This window comes from Volvox carteri (assembly GCF_000143455.1).
Source record: "Volvox carteri f. nagariensis unplaced genomic scaffold VOLCAscaffold_33, whole genome shotgun sequence".
In the NCBI taxonomy this organism is placed as follows: domain Eukaryota; kingdom Viridiplantae; phylum Chlorophyta; class Chlorophyceae; order Chlamydomonadales; family Volvocaceae; genus Volvox; species Volvox carteri.
In genome coordinates this window covers 1183380-1206552 of record NW_003307576.1, presented here as the reverse complement: position 1 = coordinate 1206552, position 23173 = coordinate 1183380, and the positions used below count along the sequence as shown (strand labels likewise).

Here is a 23173-nt window from a genome sequence, read left to right as displayed (position 1 = left end):
GACAGCTCCGAGCCGTCGCGGTTGCGAGGAGGGCGCCGCTGCCGTGGTTTGCCGGCCAGAGTCCTCCTCGCTGTGGCCCTTCAGCAGCCCGTCTGGCTTGCTACGGCTGATTTGGGTCTGCCCTAACCCGCTCTTCTTTAGGCGCCTTAAGCGGTTTTTCTCAAGCTTATCGCGGCACGTCCTGCAGGAGGAAAAACAAGCGAAAAAAAGGCGCGGTGTGTGCAGGGTTTGAGTTGGTGAGTTCAGATGCGAAACACGCAAACATGGAGAAAGAAGGTTGATGGGGTCGGGGTCAAGGGAGGGGTTCACTCAGGACTGGGAAAGCAAGACGCACACTGCTTGATCGCCAGGCATAGAGTTTTGTCACCACAACCACCCCGCACGTCTACAGCATGTCGCCTCAATTGATGTTACAAAGTATAAAAATAAATTGCAATAATTCCTCAGATGCGAGGGGAGTATACAGCGCTTTGCGGACCCTTGCACATCATCGCACCGCATGCAAAATAGCTCACCAGCTTGGGGCCTACTAGCATGCATAGTGCATAGTAAGGCATGCCATTTTTATTATTATTACTAAAGCGTCATCGCCAAGGCTGACATTTAATACGTTGCCAGAGGGCGCAGCCTACGCACGAAATGTACGACCACCCTCTGTCACGCTTGACGTTTACCTGCGCATTCCGTCGAAATTGGAGAGGGAATGGAACGTGCTACACTGGTCGCAGAACCGGACCTGGCGACTATTGATCAGTATGACCTGCCGTACAGGGAAGTAACGGAGAGGAGAGAAACTTAAACGCGAATGGGCTGCCCCCCGTAGGGTCATTTCCAAGCAGGCTGTGCCCATTCACGAGCACTTGAAGGACTCACAAGAGTGATAGAAGAGATTGGCCCGAATGGGCGCCAACGCGTGCTCGACCATATCGACCACACTACCGCTAAAACCATACACGCTTATCTTCACGCCGACGCGCGATGTCGGTACCCGCAGCGTGCGACCCAGACGCAGCTAGTACCCGTACAGCCTTTGACAGATCTGTCTGCGGCATAAGACCCAGGTGGCAGAGAGACAGCCTGGGGGGCCTGGCCGGTATCCCTCGGGCTGGGGACCGCACCTGAGATCGAATGTGTGTCTCACACACGTGGTAGCGCCGGAAATAGCGCCGCAACCCGGACAAGTCAGCCATGCAGCCGTCCGCCTGCAGGCGAGGAAGGAAGATTGGGAGAAAGACGTCGATGGGTATGCGACTGTGGTCGAATTCGTGTGGATGTCGGGACAATGGGGCGAAGAATGGTGAGGCGCAGGGGAGTTAATTTGAACTACTGGTGTTTTAAGCAGACTGCTGAAAGAAGGATATAGCCGCACAGTGATAATCATTTAGATTCGAGGATGCAGGCGGCTAATTTTTTTTATACCGGATAACGCGTCTTCTCCTTCTATCTGGCTTTTTCTCTTGGCGCTCGTGTCCAGATTGTAGAAATTTCAAGAACCGCTCCTTCAAACATCCCTGCATCTGTTTTACATGCAAGCATGTCCATGCAAATGCACACGTGTGTGTGTTGTGGCTATCATTTTTGTTTTAGAAATTTCGGGAATAGAATTGCAGGACGCCTGAGCCCCGTCCTGTGCTAGCCCGTTCTGCGAGCCTGCGGACCCGCGGCGTATCTAACGCGCACCTGGCAGAGCGGGCCTTTTCTGCGTTGCCTTGACATCTCCACCACAGCTGTAGTTAAGGTATTCAATGTATCTTTTCCACTTGTGGAGCTTCGTTGCTCCTTCCATTGTAACATCACCGCGCCGCTCGTTGCTTGCATACCGGTATCTCTCAACTCAAAAGGCTGTTCGAAAGAGTGCATTTTCTGCGAGTAAGAGCTACCATTATTTTATATCAACTGTTTAAAAAAAAGTAATTCTTGCAACATAGATCTCTGCTCGTTTGCTCGAACATCGCTCGGCCAACCGAGCTTACCTTATCATTAATGTTCCAATTGTCCTCCAAGTGATGCGGTTAATGCTGCTTCATTCCGTGAAGCCGCTCATCATAAACTAAAAACTCTTCAGCAGTGAAGCACTATATCAGTGAGCCGTTATGATATGCAAGGTTCCGAGCCCTGGTGGGGACGCAAAACTTCCTCCTTTTGAGCCAGGGTCAAGGACTCCTAAAAGTTCAAATAATTTATGTTATTTTTAAATACTTTATAAAGGCTTCCGACAGTACGTTCGTACGCATTTCTTCGGGGCCCGTTCCGCCGGCCCGTTACAAGCAACCGCAACGCACGGGCGTTGTCTTGACTTGGAATCCTACGTGCCTGATGCCAAAAATTTAACTCACAACATGGGAAGCAAGCAACTGGCGCAGCGTTTGCGCACAAGTCGGATTAATGACAACTCAACTACCGACCGTTCCCTGTGGTGCAAACCATCAAGCACTTCGTTGGTTGGAAATCGTGACTACCAGCACAGCGTCAACGTACATAATCGTACTCTTTTCTTTTCCGCGGCCGCTCGCGAGCTTTTCCAACCGCTGCGCGGATCGTCTCAAGGGCCTTACACGCTTCGTCCGCCGGCCCGCGGATAGGCCCGTCGCGTCGTCCGCTTCCGCGAACCTCCGAATTCTCCTTTCTTCAGGTTCCTTCAGATCCCTTCATACCCTGAGATATAACAAAGTATCCTAAACAATTATTGTGGCTCACTAACTGCCCTGCACCTGTAAAATGTTGTACAAGGAAGCATTGGACCAGCTGCAGCGAGCCCTAAAACAATCAACGGTCGAAACCTTTGGTTTACATGTACGAGGAAACGTTCCGCCGAGGGGTACATTAATAAGACACGTCATTTTTATTTTGGCAGTAGCCCGTGACTTCGCGCGAGAGATTGCAACGGGACTGTGTAATTGCATCTAATTGCACAATGTTTTCCCCTACCTGCTTCCGGACAGAATAGGTAGCAAACCCAAAGCGCCTTCGGTCGTAAGGAAAAAAATAATTTTAATATATATACCTAAAGTCCATCGCTCCCGGGCTGTGACAGACGTCCCCGCATTCGTGCGGAACTTGTAGACGTATTCGCAGTATGTGCGGCTGTTAGATCACGACTGCATCCCTCCCATCATACATTTCCCCCTCCATACAAATGCTGGAAAGAGCGTGCGTGCGCGCGCGCACAGCGACACACCACATAAACCACCTTGTATTAAAACACACAGACTTCCGCCCCGCGCACAGACCTCATTCTAATGCCGTTGAAGTGAAAGAATTGAACGGCCGTTGAGGCTCCTGCTTCCTAAGCATCACTACACAGCTACAATCTGAAATGCTGTATCAGTCAGCTGCGCCACATTTTCATATTGCACCATCCAGATCGCAGCTTAGGGTAAACAACGCCGCGTTCCCCTTTAGTCAGAGACTCCTGTCAGGCCCGTGGCTGATCCGAGAGTCACACCCGGCGTTGCATGTGGAACAAACAAACCATAAGACAAACAAACCGCCATTATTAGGGCCAAACAACAGGCCACGCCTGAGTACATATCAAAATTCCATTAAGCTCAACTTAATTTCATAAATGATAAATGATCTACGACACAGTGGCGGGCCATGGGATGGAATTTTAGCCTCCGTTGCCCTCCACTGTCCTGTAAATCAAGTGCGAACAAAAGCATTACTGCGATTGCGGCACAAACAAACAGACGTACGCACACACACACACACACTCTCTCTCTCGCTCTCTCACACAAACACGCGCGCCCTCGCCCATGCGCACATCTTCCGAACAACACCTACTAACTTCCGCTATTGCTGCTGCTGCTGCTCCGGCGACACCCTTTATCCTTTCCTTTGTTCACCGCGCCGCTTATTTCTACGGGCACATGACTTCACCTTTCGCATCTAACATCTACTTGGAAATATTTCAAGCTACGTCTACAGTTTGGAACATTCATTTGGAACATCCAAACACGTCTAACCGCCACCCATACCCAAGCACCCACATAGCCAATTCAGTACTCCGCCAAGTTCAGGGCACTTAGCACATCCTCTAGTTTCTCCAAGTACTGGGTGTGACCCCCAATGAGCGCCGATAAATTAACATTCTCCACACCCGCGGCCACCACGGGACCCAAACCCGCCACACCCCCCACACCTCCCGTCCCCGTCCCCATCGCCACCCCAGCTGCTGCTCCACCGCCGCTGCCGCTGCCGCCGCAACAGGCGCCGCCTTCGGCGCCGGCTGTGCCGCCACGCTGCTGCATCCCCCCCCGCCCCCTCCCCAACAGAGCGTTTTTCGAGTGCGCCCTAAAGACCACCCCAAGGACCCAATCATTGGTGGAGAAGGCATTCACCAAGCGACCCGCCACGGCCGCTCGCGCCTGTGTCCATCGCGCCTCGTTGGCCGAGACGGGGGTGCCCAGCAGCACCGCGGACTCCACGAGGCCGCGGGCGCCGCACCGATTGAGCTCCAGAAGGCAGTGGAAGATGAGACGGGCGCCTATGGAGAAGCCAATCTGACGTGCGTTTGAAAGAACGGGATGAATGGAACGAACGGGAGTATGAAGGGTTGGCGGGGTATGAACGGTGGAGGGTTGGAGGCAAGCACGGTACGGATGGGTGACTAGAGGGAGGTACGGATGGGTGACTAGAGGGAGGTACGGATGGGTGACTAGAGGGAGGTACGGAATGGGTGACTAGAGGGAGGGTACGGATGGGTGAATGGAGGGAGGTACGGATGGGTGACTAGAGGGAGGTACGGATGGGTGAATGGAGGGAGGTACGGATGGGTGAATGGAGGGAGGTATGGGCGTGAAGCCCCGTGGACAAAACCATGACTGGGACAGAAAGGGGTCCTATGACGGTGCCTCAGCGGCGCCGTACAACCGACGGCACCTGGTGAATCCGACGTATGGTGAGTTAGGCTGCCCATTCACTGCTCACCAGCATCACGGGGCGGTCTCCGTGCGCTCCCTGCATCAGCATGTGCGCAAGGATGCGACCCCCTAATTGGGCCCTACGGAGGGCCACACGCCACCGACTGAGGGAGGGAGGGGACGCAATAGGGGCCCGGGACAACAAGATAAAAAAGCAGAGGTAAGGGTGAATTGAACAGCTGACTCTTAGAAAAAGCAACAATACCCATACCATTTCACAGGTATATGCAACTACTTCGCTTTGCTAGTCATTTCCCTCCCAGATACTTCCTCCATTTTCCCTGCCTCTTTCCTTCTCTCCTGCCTCTTTCCTTCTCTCCTCCCTCTTTCCTTCTCCCCTCCCTCTTTCCTTCTCCCCTCCCTCTTTCCTTCTCCCCTCCCTCTTTCCTTCTCTCCTCCCCCCCTCCCTCCCCTCCCTCTTTCCTTCTCCTCTCCCTCTTTCCCTCCCCCCCCTCCCTGCACGCTGCATGGGCCAACCCACCTGCCAATGGTCATATTGATGGCGCTCATAACCGCCATCGGCAACATCATGGCAGTGACAAGCGCTGGAGGGGAGAGGGCGGTTGGAAGGTTGCCGGTTGGCAGCGACGATTGGATGCATGACACGGCAGCCGACACACACAAATACACACATACAGACATGCACACGCAGAACCACATATTTATATACATACACCCCTACACCCCTACCCTTACCCGTCGACACGCTGAGCCTCAGCACCATCTTGGAGCTCTCCTCAATGGCCTTGTCCCGAATGAACCTCCGGAGGGCGCCCCCCAGGGCGCTCAGCACTTCTCGCTCCCAGACCAGAGCCCACAGCTCCCGACCGCTGGAGGGCAGCCGCCGCCACGGAGCTATGAAGTCATCAGCCTCCTTCACCCAACTGTGGGGAGAAATAAGGGGGGAAGGGTGTGAGGGGGGAGGTGGGGACCGATGTTAGGGTGTATGTGTATATGTGTATGTGTGTGCTTTTCCGTAATCCCAATCCCAGCCGCCATAACCATCTCACCCGTTGACCGCAATGGTCAACGCCAGAGTGGCGTCGCCGCTACGTCGTGGGTCGACCGGCACTGGTAGCAACGGCCTCAGTTGCTCCCCGCTCTTGGCGCTTCCCCCCTTCACTCCCTTTCCCACAGCCGTGGCCGCGGCGGTATCGTCGCCGGCAGCGACCCCAGTCTGCTTGTTATTGTTTTTGCTTCGAAACCAGCTCCACCGCGACGAGCTCGCGCCGGTGCTGCCAGTGTTCGCCAGCGGCGTCGGCGGCGGATGCGGTGCCGTCCGTGTACCGCCGCCGACGCCGTCGAGGTCCGCCGCCTCCGCGTCTAGCTCCGCCACCAGGGCGTCCACATACGGGGCACCTCGGACTGCGCTGCAGCTGCTACTGCTACCGTTTCCCACCTTCAAGTGCTCCGCAGCAGTAGCAGTCGGGTCAGTCGCCGCCAGCTCTGAGACCCATGGGTTATCATCGTCCTCGGCGCTGCCGTCGCCGCCGCCGCCGGATGTGCCGCCGTCGCCATCGCTGCCGTCGCTGGCGGTGGACCGATCAGCCTCCGCCAGGGCGTTGGCCTCGACAGCAGTGGCAGATGCCGTACCACTGCCGTTGCCTCCTCGGCTCGACGCGACTGCAGTTATACAGGCCGGACTCATTTCGCCGTCGTCAGCAAGATTGCCGTTGCCGCCGCTACAGCTTTCCCCTAGGGCAGGCATTGCTTCTGCTGCCGCCAGCGCTGTTCCGCTGTGCCGGTCCGCCGCGGCCGCCGCCGCTGGCTGGTCGTATTCTGACGACGGGGCGTACGACGCCACTGGGTCGTGGCGGAACAAGGCCGTAGGGTGGCTTAAATCCAGGTCCCCGCCGCTGCCGCCGCCGCCACCGCCATCGCCGCCGCCAGAGATCCCTCCCAGCAAATCCACGGGTATGAAGAGCCCGTCGTGAGGTACGGCAGAGGCATTCTTGCTGGGACCAGGCGGCCCCACTGTCGCCGTTGCATCACCCGGGGGCGCCCCGCCTATGGCGCCATAGTTCTCGACGGCTGCCGGAGCAGGTCCTCGTACCGCACCCTTGTACCGCGGCGGCGCCGCCGCCTCGCTCCGTTGACCCTGCTCCAGCTCCACACGGTTCCCCTGCTCCGGTAGCTTGTCTGGTGGTGACGGGGAAGAACCAGCAGCAGCGGCGACGGCGGAGGCGGCGGAGGCGGAGGCGCTACCTGCTCCGAAACCGGGGTCTGTCTCCATTTCGGTGTTGCTCCTAGGGCTCCGGCGGAAGAGGCCGCCCCAACCGCCAGACGTCGGCCCCGACGGATCATCTGCTTCGCCGTACTCTGGATCGTCCTCCGCCGATGGCCGTGGCGGTAGTGCCGAGGATGACGAGATGCTCCAAAACCCAAACTCGCGCACCTCGCCTGCGTGTGCCGATGGCCGCCATACACGTGGGTGAAGTCATCACATGCAAGGCAATTTTAGAAATGAACTGCCGGAAGGCGTCCAAAGTCCGAAAAATTGGGAAGGGGGGAGGAAAGTGCCCGCCGGCCACAGATTTTTGGACAAGTTGCCGAAGACACAAGTTGGTCAAGTACACTAATTTCAATATGATGTGCCCGCGACATTAAAAAGGGCGGAGACAGATAGGTCGAGATTATGCGCACGCAAGGCAAAATGAACCAAGTGCATGACGCAACGTGCAAAATTCAAAATTGCAAAACGTACGGGAGTCGTACCATACAGCGCCGCGGTTTTTGAGCCTGCGTGTGAAGCGCCAATGACGCCAAAGGTGCCCGTGATGGCGGCGGTGCCCGCCGCGGTACCGCCCAGGCTGGTGATGGCGGTGGCGGTGGCGGCGGCTGTACTGCCCCCAAGTACGGCAACGGCGCTGCCAAGGCCGGCGGCGATAGCGGGCGCCGCCAAGCCACCTGAACGGGATGATGGGGTTTGAGGGTCCAGATAGTGGATGATGTGTGCATGTGTGTACATGTGCATGTGTGTGTGTTTTACACATTAGATTGAATCATCCTTCAAAGGCGTGATGAAGGGGAGCAACGGTGGGACATATACGGGAATAGAGTGGTGGTAGTGGTGTGGTGGTAATAGTGTTGCGTGTGTTGCGTGTGTGTGTGTGTGGGGGGGGGGAGACGAATCCACAGGCGAATGCAGCAGATACCAGCGGTAGGGTGGCACGAGGAGAGGACTCAAGGGGGCCAGGGGGGCTCCGTGAGGACGCATGCATGAACCTCGGCAAAGATGTGAGACCGCTCTTCAAGATCATAAAAAAGGAGGGGACCTCAACCCCGCAGAGGAGGGACCCCAAAATCAACATCAAAATGACAGAAGCAACCACCCCATCCCACCAGATAAGTGGTTACCCACCAAACCATACACAACCCACTTCCCGCTTCCTCCTCGCGGCACGCAGATCAGTGAAACTCTAAGTCCTAAAACCCCCCAAGTCCACCTGTCAACGCCAGCAACGCCGCACCGCCCAGCGCCCCCGCGGAGATTTTCAAATACGTCGCATAGCGGCCGCTACCGCCGCCAGAAGCGCCACCGCTAGACCCGCCAGCGCCGCCGTTGACGCCAAAGTCAAAGCCGCCGCCATCGGATCGCAGCTGTAGCAACTGTAACGCCCACATTTGCTCCATGGCATGCATTTTGGACGCGGGGATGCGGAGCCAGTGACACAGCCGCCGCAGCGCGACACGTGCACGGGCATCGTACCTGCGGCGTGCCGTAATCGGTACGGCCGTACGGCAGGCACCCGTACGGAGCCATTATTAGCCCTTTGCAATGCACAGGACTACATTACTGCAGTTGTACAGGACACGCCACAGGGAACCAGCCAACATTTCCACCACCATTATTGCTTATTGTTAATCATTGATCATCATTATGGTCGTGGTATTGTTATGTGTGTCCAGAAGCCTCTGACTCATTACACCTCTCTGGGTATCGCAACTGAGGTGTAACACACATACACACATACGCACGTACGCACACACACACACATAACCCAACATACGCACATTATCCCGAGGTCCCCGGGGGAGACACACGCATCAGTGCGACCATGTGAGACTCAGGGTCTCAAAACACAGAGACGACGTGAAGAACGCAGCAGCAGAGTCACGGACACGAAAGCATATAGCCACTACCTAGCTAGTGGTCGGGCCCACTGCGCCAGTGGCTTAGCCAGTCTGCCAGCCAGCCAGCCAACCGGCAGACTTACCAACGAATGAGAGGCCTCCTCACGACGCGAATGGGTTCCTCCACTGCCTTGCGGCCGCCATTGGAAGCTTCGCAGCTCCTACCACCACTGCTACCGCCGCCGCCGCTGCCCAGCAGCCTACCGCCAAAGAAACTAAAGGCGCCGCTCTTTCCCGTCTTGGCCACGCCGTCGGTCCCTCCACCTCCACCTCCGCTTCCGCTTCCGCCATCGGGTCGGGATGCTGCATAACCAGGCGTCGCCGCCACGGACTGTTCGTGATCACCAGCACGCGCTGCCGTACTGACTGCGTCGTCGTCGTCGCCAGCGGCAGCGGATGCACGCAGGCACGCGCCAATTAGTTCGTACAGCGCAAGTACGGACTGATGACTAGGATCGTGACGGAGGCATGACGACGCGAGGGGTACGGTTGGGGGAATGGCGGCAGCCGAGCACTGCGGGCCGTCGTCGGCGCCGCCACCGCTGCCTCCGTCGTCCTGCGGATTATCCAAGCAAGCCGTCGGCGGCGATGGTGCCGTCGTCTCCACCAACGTCGCCGCCGCCGCCGCCGTCTCCGCCTCCACCTCAGGCCCCGCGGAAGCAGCCCTTCCGCCCGCGGTGCTGACAGCGTTGCCACCCGGCAGCGCTCCCCGTGATGCCGCCGCCGCCGCCCCCGCCGTCGGCGACGACGACGGCGGCGGTAACGACAACGCTGCATTGTCCATGCCCTGCTCGGCTTGGAGCCCAGTTTCCCCGTGGGCCCCAGCGCCGACATCCTCCCGACAATCGCGCACCTCACCCTCCTCACTACCACCGGCCTCACTCTCCTCACGAACCTCCCCCTTCGCCGCTGCCGCCGCCGCAGCAGCAGCAAGCAGCAAGTCCCCATCCTGGGACGCGACATGGCTGACAATGCCATCCTTCCCAGCCACATCTTCGTCCCCGTCCGCCCTTGCTTTGGGATCGGGAAAAGCCAAGTGTGCCGCCGCCGCCGCTCCGCCGCCGCCGCCATTACCGTTGCTGCCATCGTCGTCGTCGGCGGCCGCTATCAGCGTCAAGGGGCTCAATGGCTGAGCTGGCGATGTTTGCACTGACAGCTGCTCGTTTGACATACGGAGACCCACATCAAGGTGTTCACGGTGTTGCTGTTGTGGTGGTGGTGGTTGCAGCTCCTCTTGTTGCTGCTGCTGTAGGCTTGACGCCGTGTTGTCTGTGCCATCCGCCAACTCCTCTTGGGACTTGGTCTGTACGGCAGCAGCTTTGTGAGCGTCGTCGCCGCATCCGCCGGCCACCACGGCCGTCGTAATTATGGCGGCGGCGGTTGCACCGCTGCCACCGCCCTCACCCGCCTTCCCCTCGTCCACGGCACAGGCATCGCTAATGACAGGTGCCACGGCTGGGTCCAGCAGTGCGCCGTACCTACGGTACACGCACGGCACAATTACAACAGGTCAAACTACGGCTGCCGTACCAAGTAACGCACGCTGTCATGTGCCGTACCTCCGTATGAGCCTCACGAGAGCCACCTGGGCGTCGTGCGTGTTTGCGGCACTGGACACGTCGGACATTTTGAGCAGACCTTTGTGCAGGAGCGAGGGCGAAGGGGTGGTAAAAGGTAAAAGTAAAAGGTAAAAGGGGAAAGACGGCCAAGGAAAGGGAATAAACACACCTAGGCGTGACCTGAAAGCGAATGTGAACGTCTAGTAACGACAAGAAAACTAAAGAAACACGCGCATGAACGTGAGGCAGCTTTAGCTTCTTTGACGGTAGTGCATGAGCGTGAAGTCGCTTTGGAAATGCCCAGAAGGTAAGGCTGAAGAAAATATGTGGTGAGCGAGAGGTGGTGTGGCGCGGTCTTGGCTTTGGTGGCTTTTGCGTCATGTGGGTCAGCGGCGGTTCTCAAAATGGCCCTTGTGGATGGTCTGGATGTCGACTGTGAACTGGTAAGTTGGCACTGAACACGTTGACAGAAGCCTAGTGGTATCACATTTACTGCTTTTTCAAGCGGCCGTTGGAAGTTGCATGGACAACGGTAAACCAACCGCTACAGCTGCACGCTGCGGGGCATGGGCGGGGTTAGACACGAAAGTGGAGAAATATGGACAAGGAGGGCTTTTACTCTCTAAGCAGGGCCTTCTCGTCTGTACCCTACATGGTCAGGTCCCAAGATCTCTTTGAAGATGAGTGCTCCCACCATGTAACAATACGATAAAATACAGTACAGAATACACGTACCCGGCCACCGCGCCTCCATAATGCTTAGGGCTTGATACACACGACGACATAAACCCTTGGGTGCGCAGCAGTCGAAGCCCCAAAAACCGCTGGGTACCTGCGGTGAAGAAAAGCCAACGAAATCGAATAACAAGATGAATTTAAATGCTTTTGGTCTGGTGAGAAATCAGGCTCTGGAGAAACATAAGCGCTTGGGAGTTGAGGAGGAGCAGGGAGTTGGAGGTGAAGCCGGAGGAATGGGGAGCTAGCAACCGGTAGCCCCGGTACCGGTACCGGCCACAGAATCGGAACATCGCAAATGAAGACAATACCTCCATTCCAGGCCATGGCTCATCCACGGGCACGCAGATGAGGTCGTCAAACAGTTCCTCATCAGGACAGCCTGTGAAAGTTTGTACATGGGGCCATCAGGTGTCGAGCTTTGAAGATTGTCGAAGTCAGGCTGATAAAACAGAAGGAAATACTTACCCCAAGCTGACTTAAATACACTTAGGCGATTGCCAACTTCATCAACACCGGTCTCGACCTGGAGGACGTGAGCATCGGTTCGTGCGTGAAAGCAGTTAACCCTAATAAACATATACATCCTAAGGACTATTTGATACAGTCCATGTCCAGCCCTTACGGTGGATGCAAGACACTGAAAACGAAAACTGACCTGTGTCGTGTGAAGCGCAAGAGTGAACAGAGCTGCGGCAGCATAACGCTCGCCATCATCTAAATCCATGGCTGCATGTAGAATAAAGCTCTGCTTGAACCCTGTGGTACAAGTATATGAAAAGGATGTTGTGCAGTTGGTTCCAACATGGTGGAGTTCCGTACAGGCAACTTCCGGTTTTGACTTTCAACGTTTCGTGCCCATCCAGTAACGTAGAGTTATATTTACAGGTTTTGATGAATCAATCCAAAGTTTTAACGCCTGAAAATGCTCTTGACTTCCTTAATGAAGCGTTCGACACGCTCTACTTGGCTGAAGCTGCTGACAAGGGGCATCGCCTTGATGAGGCCATATTTCACTATGAAGACTTTATAAAGCGCATAAACTCTTTCCTTGCGTCACCCGTTCGTCTGCTGTATGCGGAAGCTATTAATGAGGCGGAGCTCCGCCAGATGCTTCCTGGAGTGGAACTTCGTTTAAATCGCCTTAACAAGATGCGGGCCATCCGTGACAAGCCGCCGGTGCCGGGCGCCATTTCTCTCACCGGCCCGACCGCCGCTGCCTCGGTAGCTCCCGACGCGGTGCATGCCCTCGCCGACAGGGCAGCAAGAGCAGCCGCAGCAGTTGCGGTATCAGGCGCCGCAAGGGACAAGGCACAGCAACTCGCAGATGAGTTATTGCGACGCGCTGAGGTTGAACAACACGCTGCTGCAGGCGCCGCCACCACCGTCACGGCCGCCCCGCGCACCTGCCCAACACCGCCGATCCAACTGTCGCAGCGCTGCACCAACTGCGGAAAGCTTGGCCGTTGGGGATGTGAAGACTCCTCTAGCGCGGCCACCGAGGGGCTCCTCCTGGGTGGCCAGGCGGCGGTGGCCACAGGCAGCATCGGCACGCATACCAGTACAAATAACGCGCCCGGCACCGCAGTTGACCTTAGTTGGCCATCGCCGGCGCCGGCACCGTCAGCACCACCGCCATCGCTGCTACGTTGCGGTCGGTGCCGACAGGTGCTGTACTGCTCACAGCACTGTCAACGTGCACACTGGCCACAGCACAAGGCCTTCTGTCGTTGTTAGGAACGGGGCAGCAGTTCAAGCTGACCACAAGTAAACAGTGTGTCTCGGAGTTCCGTGATAATCGTCTTTTGCCGGAACTTTGGTTGACTAATGGACGCTGGGGTTAATGTCCGCTATTGCAACTGCCATATACGGAGCCGCCCAAAACGGTCAGGAGGTTAGGACACATGTCAAAGGCTGGGATGCAGCATTATATATATTCTAAAGTTTGGTCATTTGCAAGGTAGCCAGTTTCGGTAACTGCAGGACGTCACCTCTCGCCTTCTGCGCAAGAACGCGGGGCGCGCATTTACATGCAAACATTACGTTCAGGCCAGATTAGTTGGAATGAGCAATAGCAGTCAAGAGCACCTTCGTGCAGCCACTGAGCAACAACACGCGCGTGATGCTGGCCAAGGTGACGCACATCACGCACCGCAGGGCACCGGAACAGACCTGTCCACATCCTCAGCAACAGCAGTAGAACCCAACATGCAACAAAGCCAAGCATCTCTGCCAACCCTAGATGGCCCATCGCCAAGCACAACCGCTCTGCCACGTTCCAAACAACTTGATGAAGCTACAACCACGACCCCGGACCCAAGCTCTCGGCCGCGCGTCCCCCAGCTTTCTCGGCCCTGGTCAAACGTGCCGCTAGAGGAGCTCAGAGCTCGGCTTGCAGGTTTTGCCCTAGAGCGGGACTGGGACCAGGTAGGTCCCCTAGACCTACCCTGCGAACCAGCATCGTGAACTGAACAGACATTGGGAAGAGGGGCGCACTTGGGCGGAGATAGCAGTTGCCGCCGTCCCGAGCTCCCATCTAACCGCACGTCAAAACAACGTCCCTGCAGTATCACACCCCTCGGAATCTGCTGCTAGCTCTGGTCGGGGAGGCAGGGGAGCTGTGCGAGCTGTTCCAATGGCGGCCAGAGGCGGAGGCGGGTCCCGGACTGCCGGGATTTTCGGAAAAAGAGCGAATGGCGGTGGAGGAGGAGCTGGCAGACGTGCTCTTGTACCTGGTGCGTTCGGCTGTGCATTGGTTGTGTGTACGTCTGCTGGGAGCTAGGAAGGTTGGAGTGTCTGTGATGGGTCATCCAACCAATACAACTGGACTCGCTTCACATGCTGCCCACCTGGCTGCTTTCACATGCTATCGTTCCGGCCCTGTCTTGGCACCACCAATCCTGGTCTCCGGTGGCTCTACCGCCAACCCCGCAGGTGCGCCTGTCGGACATGTGTGGTGTGGATCTGGGGCAAGCGGCACTGAGCAAGATGCGCAAGAACGCGGCCAAGTACCCCGCTGAAAAGTGCCTTGGCTCGTCTGCCAAGTACACGGCTTACGGTGGGCCCTCGGAACAGCAGCCGCAGCAGTAGCAATCAGGGTAACAGGAGTAGCAGCAGCAGCAGCAGCAGCAGCAGCAACAACAGTACGCAGAAGCTGTAGTTGATACGGGATAGCTGTGAGGTAGCAAAATCGTCGTCATGGTCATAAATGTGAAGCCCATGACAATTAGCGGACATGTAGCGAGGCTTCGGATCCATCGTATATAATCGTAGTTGGCTGTGTATCGTTGCGCTTCCAAGCGAAAGCTGATCTATTTTGCCATGCGCACAGGGCTGTGAGTAGACAAATATGTATAAGCTGTTACCAAGCTAAAAGCTGGAGATGGGTCTCCAGTTTCGTTTCTTGACATGTGTCCCTTTGCTACCGCCGCCTGTCGCCCCTAAATTCCGTCGAAGGTCCCCGCGCAACAATTTAAGCACATTTTGTCGCATCCTATAAAATCACTCTCGCGCCACTCGTCCTGCACTGGTCTACTCGCCCTGCAACGTTCACTCCAGTTTACAGATGGCGTAGCCAACGCCTTCTGTATATATATCTTCCGCAAGAAGTAACAAGCCTAGCCCCACCTGCAGGTCCGGTCCATTGTTCGGCCTGAACGCCACAGCAGAGCGCCACCACACGCGCATAGATTACATACCACATTAGTACCGCCCCCAGGCCCTGCTGTCACAACTCAACCCCCCATTTCCCTTCATACCGCACAGCTTTCTCCTGGCGATCTGTCTTGTACTAGTACCTTCTGCCTTGTCGCTAGTAGCTCATAAGTGTGAGGAAATGATTTCGACCGCTGTAAGCTGTTCCCTGGCCAGTTACAGCTACTGCAGCAGCTGAATACAGCTACTGGTGCTGCTCTTGCAGCCCCAGCCCCGCCTTGAGTTGCGGCAACATCGCAGACAGCCGCTCCAGCATCGCCCCCGTGGTAGTCGCCGCGGCGGAACCCCCAGACTGCACCAGACATACCAGAAGTACGCGAAGGGCGATCAGCTGACGTAATGAACAAGTACTTGGGGCCAGAACTGAGAAGAGGCCAAATGTTGGGGGCCAAATTATCCCTTTCTTGTTCCGCGCCTTCCCATACCCAGTAAGCCGCAGCACATGGCAGAAGGGTACAGAAGCTCATCCCAACAGATCGTGTCGTGTCCCCCAGCACATCCTCACCTGCGCCTTGAGGTACTCCACGACGCCTTCATGCAGCTCCCCTAGTCCCCGTACCAGCGCTGCCAGCTCCGAGCCCTCCTCCGCCGCCTGCTGGAGTCGGGACAGCACCTGCCCGAGAGCCTTGCCGGGCAGTGTAACGGCCTTGCCTGGCGTGTGGGGAAGAGTTTAGGAAGGGACAACCACCCGCCCGCGTTGAAGTTGTTGAAACGTGGGGAAGGGGTTCAAAAAGAATTGCCCCAAGGAAGGGGCTAAAACGTTAAGGTACTTGCAGAGGAGGGATTACATTACCAAACCACCAACACGGACTCATAATGGTAGTTGTGGTTACGGTGGGGACGGCGCATCGTCCTCGTCCCCACCCCTGTAATAAAACCACGAGCAGAAGAGAGCATTGCATGCATGCAGTTTGCTGCTGCGGACGGCGCTGAAAGAAGGAATGGGAAGCGCGGCCCGCAGCTCCGCAAACACACTCACCCATGATCCGCATGTTGGCTAGGGGCACCATGAGAGTCAGGGCAGCAGGTGGGTCCACCTCGGAAGCCAGGGAGGACAGCAACCGCTCGCGCAGAGCCGCCAGCGCGGCCTTCTCGCCTGCAATGCAAACGCGCATCCAGGCAATGGCAATGTTGTCGACTGTCGAGGGATATAACAAATATAACACTATGCCGTTATAACCCTGTGGCGGGTTATCATGGAAACTGCATGAACTGCTTGCGTACCAACCTCCCCATTCCATATACAATACGCGGCACGAAATTAAAGCAAGGAAATCCACACAACGATGCTTTGGCAGCAGACGAACGGAAGACTGCACTCAGCTGGCAGCAACATGGAGCGAAACGACACGTTCGAACCCCGCCGGCGGCCTCCTTAGTACTCACCTTTCTTGTCCAGCTTTTTAGCCCTCACGCCCACAGCCGCCGCCGCCCGATCCAGAAGCACCTCCGCATCTCGCACCGTGGCTGCCCCTGGAGCGTCTGCAGCCGCCGCAAGGCCTTCGGCCACATCTGGAGGAACCGACCGCAGCACCTGCTTCACCTCCGCAGCCGTCAGGAAGCCGGGACCATTGCCAGACACCGAAGCCGGGCCCCCTGCCGCTGCGCTCTGCTCCGCCCCCTCTGGCGGGTGCTCCACTCGGGCCCAGCGGTACAGCAGGTCCACACACTCCGCACCTGAGAGCAACACATCACAATGCAGCGCAGGGAAGGCGCCAGGGCGCCAAGCTCGCCGAGGCTACTTGTGAAAGGCGAAGGAGATGCAGAGGCTCCAAAGGGAGGTTAGGCACAAAGAAAGGAGATCTATAGCTTCCAAATGCAACGAGAATAGGTTGGGAAACCTTAGCTATACGATAGCTTGGGATCCCAGCTATAGACGTGAGCCGCGCACTGTCAGGGAAATGTTTCGGTAGCTTTATTTCTGTGCTTGAAAAAAGGGCGCTTGTGCTATCTGCTATGTGCTATGGACTACAGCCAAACAGGCATTAGGAGAATCGGTTCCTACCTGTCGTTCGAAGGGCATGTCGCTGAAGCGCGGTATAGGTCGCCTCGTCATCTGCATAGGTCTCCACGCCCGCACCGTACAGAAGCAACCGAGTGCAGCTTTCCTCGAACTGACGTGCAAGGGACTCCTTTGCGCGACGACGCTCCTCAGCACCCGCGGTGAAGGCAGCCTGAGCGTGTCCCAGGGGGGGAAAGACGAACCACGGGTCCCAGGGGGGCAGGGAGCAGCGCGCGAGATCGCAAGCCAGCACCACAGCGATCCACCACAGAAATCATATACAAAAACTAATTTCGTTTGTCAAATTCTTAAAAACCTTAAAAAACATGACGAGCCGCTAAACTCCGATGGGAGTTGCGCACCAGGCAGTGGCATTGGAATGTTGCCTATTTTGGTTATTGCGGCTACCATAATGTCCAGAGCTCAATCTTCGGGTTGGTAAAACGCGATTTTTGGCAACTCGGTCGAAACTCGGTCGTCGAGTCTTCCAGCGCACCTGGAGGGCCTCCTCGTACGCCGCAACAGCGCCGGGAAGGAGCAGCTGCGCCACCGCCTCCGCTTTGCCGTCGTCAACGCCCCCCCAGTCCATTTCCGGAAACCAGTCGGGTAACTTGGCCGCGAGAGCCGCCGCATTCAGCCCGACCCCGGCGTGGCCGCCACCGCCACCACCAGCACCCGCCGAAAAAGACTTGGGGTCTTTGCTGCCGCTGCTGCCCTTGCCACCACCGCCGCCACCCTTGCCGCCGCCGCCGCCGCCGCCCTTCTTCCCCTTCCCGCCCTTCTTCCCTGCCGGCGCGTGTGGGCAACGTCGACATCCTCTCATATCCGTAATCCATTATTCATACATCCCCGAAACAGTCACGCCAACGACCGCCGTTGCCGGTAATGGTATATGACGACGTTATCACACCGAATATGGGGACATTACGTCAGACCCTTGCCGATATATTTTGTGCGCCCAGCTGTGCCGCTTTGCCAAAATGGTGTCGGGAACGGAGGGCACGAAAGCAATCTACAACAGCCCCCGGCTAAGTCGAATTTTTGAATCTTTCTAGGGAGGGGAAAGGAGAAGAATGCACAGCCAACGCAATCGCCTACCAAGCGCGTACGGTACAGGCTGTCTCTCGGACATAGTGAGAAAGAAATGTGAAACAGGGGGTGGGGGGTTTAAAAGGGGGTGGGGTAGGAAATACCAGCTCTGCGACCCACCTACCCGATCCCATAGACCAGTCGTCGTCGTCATCATCCGCCGCAGTGGCCGCAGCAGCAGCAGCAGCAGCAGCCGCGCCGCCTTTCCTCTTGCCACCAGCGGCGCTACCCACTGCCGCCGCACCCGCGCCGCTGCCGCCGCCGCCGGCACCGGCCGTCCCGGCGGCACCGCTGCTGGCCTTGCGCTCCTGCAGGGCCTTATGAGCAGCCGTGCGTGCATCCGCATCTGCTTTTTCCTGCAGTCCCGACACCACAGCGGCACTGACCACCCAGGTGCCGCCAATCTAGGGCCCGGGACCGCAACAGCCGTAACCAGGCACCACGTACGTTGCCGTACAGCCGCCGCCGCCATGGCCATTTCAGGAGCAACATCAGGCCAGCCAATGCCATCCAGCCACAATGTCCAAACCACAGAAGTTCCGTCCAAAGCGGCGGGGCGGTCCCAACGCAGGTACCACGGTGGCAGAGGAGGAGTAGGAACAGCAGCAGGCGGCCGACAGACAACCAGACAGACAGATCATCAGGTAAGTGGGGGAACAGATACACACACACAGATACACACACAGGGGGGGCCGACATCAACGTACGGGCGCCAAGGTGAGGGAAAATTGGATCTGGCGATAACCGACTGACCATTGTTATTTGTGTCCAGCTGTAACAAGGCACCAGTATAGCTATTACCCTTTCCTTTATAGCAGTCATTCGAACCTAAAAGCATAAACTAGGATTAATAAACAGAAAATAGCAAGGAGCTGCAGGGGTTACGCCGTGTGCCGTGAAGGCGACAAGGCGGGGACAAGGCGGGACACGGCATCATTATTGTTTATTATTGGTTGGGATATACGTACATATACATCACAGCTAGGATCGTAAGAACAACGGTAGCGACACAGAAAGGTACGCGTGTTGCCCAACGCGAGCTAATGTCACGTTTCGCAGCGCAGGGTGGAGGGGCTGGCTGGCAGCAGCAGCGCACGATCAGATGGCCCCTGGACACGCTGGTTCATTGTCCAGGGCCAGCACAAGGCTCCAGACCATGATCTGCCTTCCATCAGCTTGTCAATGGAGTTGTTGTTGTTGTTGGTGGTGGTGGTGGTGATGGCGATGGCGATGGCAGCGGACCGGCCTCATCCCACCGGCCAGCCGGATAGACAACTCCCCGCCATCCCCTTATCCACAGCTCCAGCAAAGGTCCAGATTTGTCAAGGTTGGGTGACCCACGGGTCGCGCGAGCAAGCAGTACAAGCCACAGCTCGGCTAGCAAAGCGGTGCGAATCTCCGAAGCTAAGTCAGCTGGAAGAGACCAAAAGAAAACGCCCAAAGAGGGCATACAGAAAAGATTTCAAGAGACGACGTCCTAGTGAGATTCTGCGGTGCTCACCACGTGCACCTTCCGCTCCTTGGCCGGTCGTCGCTCCTGGTCTCGGAGCAAAGGAATCCGCCCCAGCAGCGCTGCCACGTCAGCCTCACTCAGCACGCTAGGCAGCAGCGGCGCCACATCCACCCATCCGCCGCCGCCGCTACCGACGCCAGAGCCAGTGCTGGCCGCTGCCGCCACGTCCTCCACCGCTGCCTCCAGCGCCGCCAGCAGGGAAGGCGACACGAAGGCCGACTCCAGGGGAAGGCCGTCGGGAAAGGTGCCACGCAAGTAGGACCGCTCGTTGGAAATTCCCAGGCTAGGCGCATAGGAGGGTTCGGGGACATCACGGATGAGTATGGGGGTGAATTTACTGCGGACGGAAGTAAAGACGGAGGAGTTGCGGAACGTGCACACCTTCCCCCCTGCACCCGTAAGGGGAAACGCGTGCATATACATACATGTATATAACCCACTCCGCACTCCGAAACCACTACTGCTCCTTACCGGCGCACTGTGTCGTACGCAACCCATCCATTTTGGCTGTAGAAACTTGCCACTGCATCCTGCTGTACCTCGCCGTACACAGCAGGTGCCCAACTGGTGCCGCCACCTTTCAGGGCGCCGCGGAGAGCGCCTGTAGTTGATAAGACCGGGAGGTGACTTGGTAACCACATATTGCACAGCAGATTATTCTTCCTGGGCAGATTACCCATAGATTACCAAGAGCAGACAGTCCAGGTACTACATGCCATCAGGTACATTTCCCAGGAAGCTGGGTTACCTTACCTTCCTGCACCAGCTCCTCAATAAGCGTGGCAATGACGCCGCCGCCCCCGCTGCTGGCGAGCGCTGCGGCCAGGCCGGCCCCCCCGCCGCCGCCTCCTGCGGACGCCGCGTCACCGGTGGCGCCCAAGCCTGCGTCGCGCATCAGGTTGAGCACCAGCGCAGGCGATGCTGCCGCCCTCAGAGCGCCGCGCAGCTGTGCCTTAATGGCACGCAGGTATGACTGTGTGTACAGCAGGCCGCCCTCCAGACGCCCTGTCGTGCGGTATTGGATCGAGTGAGTGCAGTCGGGGAGACACACCGGCGCCACGGGGTGGGTAAAGGAAGGTTAGAACGCAAGGGCAGATCAGGCAGGAACCGGGCTAAAGGGGCAAGATGACAGCAAAAGTCAAGGGGATGGATATGGTGGGAGGCGGGGACGGTGAGGCGGGGACTAGGGTGAGGTGGGGGGGGCTTTGAATGTGGCAAACCATGAAACTGCATCACTGCAGGTGTGGGAACCTTGGAGCCACCCCTTCCCACTACCCTACCCTGGCACGCGACATCATACGTTTCATGTACTGCCCTCACATCCAGGGCTGCGAGAGCGGAGAAACAAAACTCCCCTTTGGGAATCCAGCTGGCAAACACCTCGCCGCTGCTTACCGGTAATTGTTGAACCCAACCGCATCGACACCATGTTCAGCACCATTTCCGTGGCCAGCCCGTACTGCGCCGCCAACTCTCCAATATTAAGTTGACCTGCCTCATGCAGCTGGTCGTTAATCTCTGCTGCGATAGCGTCGAAGTACTGTGTCGTGATCAGTTCCCCCTGGACCTCCATCACCGTGCCACCGCTTTCCGAAACTATTACGGAGGCCTGTCGTTCGCAGTGAACATAATCCACGCCGACAATAGTCGGCAGCTCCACGAGCGACAGGCGACCACCTGCCTGGCGCAACGCATTCTGTATCTCGCTGCGCAGGCATTCGACCGTCAGGTACTCCTTGCCGTTTAATGTATGAAGTAATTCCCCTTCAGAAAGAATGCCCAATTGCCGCAGCTTATTGATAAGTTCCACAACATTTCTCTCTGAAAGCTTTGCTGCAGACAAGGCCTGTTGCGTGGCAGCTAGCTGCGTTAGAAGAGAACTAAGATCTAGCCCTAAAGCAGCTTCCATGTCAGAAGCTGACCTTTCGGTTTTTACTGGTTAAACTGTTACAGTCAATTGGAAATAAGGGTGTACTCCTCACGTAAATTTGCTGAGATAGCTAAACTTTAATAACTAAAGACGAATAACCTACTTCAAGCCGGATGCGCAGTAAATTCTGGGAACAGCTGAACTGCCGCGTCGTACGCAGGTTCCGCGTTCAAGAAGCCCACATCTCACGCATCCCCATGTTGGTATTTATCGTAAGATGCCTTAAACTCATGTAAACTTAGACCCGCCTCAAGGTGATGACGATCTCATGCTCACGTACACTGATCAGGTGCGCTCCATGATGGTTAATCCGTTCACATTGTTGGCCATATTGGCATCAGCATTCAGGTTTCGCTCTGCAGTGCTAAGGGGCTTCCGTTGGCCAAAGGTCCAGTGGCATTGGGAATACACGTTCCCCTAAGCCCTATCGTGTGTAAGCGGTGCCGGTGCAGCGGGGGATGCGATTGTTACAGTGGACCCCGAACGGGTCGAGTGCAGCGCCCATAGGAGCGCCTCCCGCACAACACTGTGGGCCTTATTCAAAAAGAACTCGGCCAGGCCGTACTAACTTCACTGGACACACGGCCTCAGTTAGTATGCTTAAACAGAAAATTGAGGCTCCGACGTGCGCCCTCAAACTTCGTCATTGTATATCGGTAAACGGCAAACAACCGGTGCAGCGGTCCGCGTGCATGAGGAGAACTTGGGACTATCATAAGAAACAGAAGATCCCGCCAGCAAGAACGAGAACATGCATCCACCTCGGCAATTTGATCAAGCTAAAGCACATTTACGAACAGCTGCACCCAACGATAAATAATATCTCTATTGCGTAGGCCAGGTCTATGGCATACCGACATCAGTTCCGCAAATCTGAGCAACGAACTCCATCGCTTCAACGGCCAACCGTCGCAACGCTAGCAACAACAACTTCCGAGTGCTTCCGCTATCCGCAACGCGACCATGCACTTCAGGACCGCAAAAGCTTGCCAGCAAGCGGAATTAACATGGTCCGATAAATATCCATCACGTCACGTCACACGTCCAATGGTCACGTCACATCTGTCCCGTTCCCCAATCCTAAAATCTCCTTTTCCCGAAAGTCTGATGGCGTATGGCGGTATGGGTCCTAAAACAAAATCAGCAACAGAATGTGTAAAAAGAGTTGCATGCCCCAATGCCCATGGGCCTTGCCCTGTCATCTCAAGCATGGTACCTCCTACCCGTTTGCGGTCCGTCCCCAATGCATGCTATCCATCCTTCGACCGCAACGTTCACGCTGGTGGTAGCTGTCGGCCTGCAGCCCTCAAGCACACACCCTCTAGGGCTTTTGCCTTGCCTCGCTCATTACGATTCGACTACGACTGATCCATTCCTCCAAAAATCATCAATTCATTTAAACAGATGCCACACGTTCAGTCACCAGGCGCTTTGCGCGCCCAGTTTGACACGCCATAGTGGTACGGGCCCATGGCATGAAGCTAACGCGCCCGGGCTACAAGAACAAGATACGTCTACAGGAGGATCGCATTGGCGAGAGCCTTGACCAACAGTAAGCAGCTCATAGGAGAGTCC

The 23173-nt window shown here is 56.7% G+C and overlaps 3 protein-coding genes across 3 annotated transcripts; 1 reads left to right on the top strand and 2 right to left on the bottom strand.

Moving 5' to 3' along the window:
* Positions 1-4292: 4292 nt before the first annotated feature.
* VOLCADRAFT_34144 (uncharacterized protein) lies at positions 4293-5022 on the bottom strand (the record flags this gene model as incomplete). The annotated part of the gene is made up of 2 exons (XM_002952939.1): positions 4293-4502; positions 4930-5022. Coding segments are annotated over 2 exons (303 nt in total), but the record flags the coding sequence as incomplete, so codon positions are not given.
* Positions 5023-13708: 8686 nt separating this feature from the next.
* Positions 13709-14407, top strand: VOLCADRAFT_47255 (uncharacterized protein; the record flags this gene model as incomplete). Its single annotated transcript, XM_002953035.1, has 3 exons — positions 13709-13777; positions 13918-14085; positions 14285-14407. Coding segments are annotated over 3 exons (360 nt in total), but the record flags the coding sequence as incomplete, so codon positions are not given.
* A 795-nt stretch (positions 14408-15202) lies between these two features.
* On the bottom strand, positions 15203-21577 carry VOLCADRAFT_105788 (uncharacterized protein; the record flags this gene model as incomplete). Its single annotated transcript, XM_002952938.1, has 11 exons — positions 15203-15356; positions 15570-15715; positions 16044-16160; positions 16451-16741; positions 17070-17238; positions 17563-17676; positions 18389-18511; positions 19657-20005; positions 20140-20269; positions 20422-20673; positions 21064-21577. The coding sequence occupies 11 exons, from the start codon at positions 21575-21577 to the stop codon at positions 15249-15251; spliced, it is 2313 nt and encodes a 770-aa protein (XP_002952984.1). The 3' UTR covers positions 15203-15248.
* Between the last annotated feature and the right edge of the window lie 1596 nt (positions 21578-23173).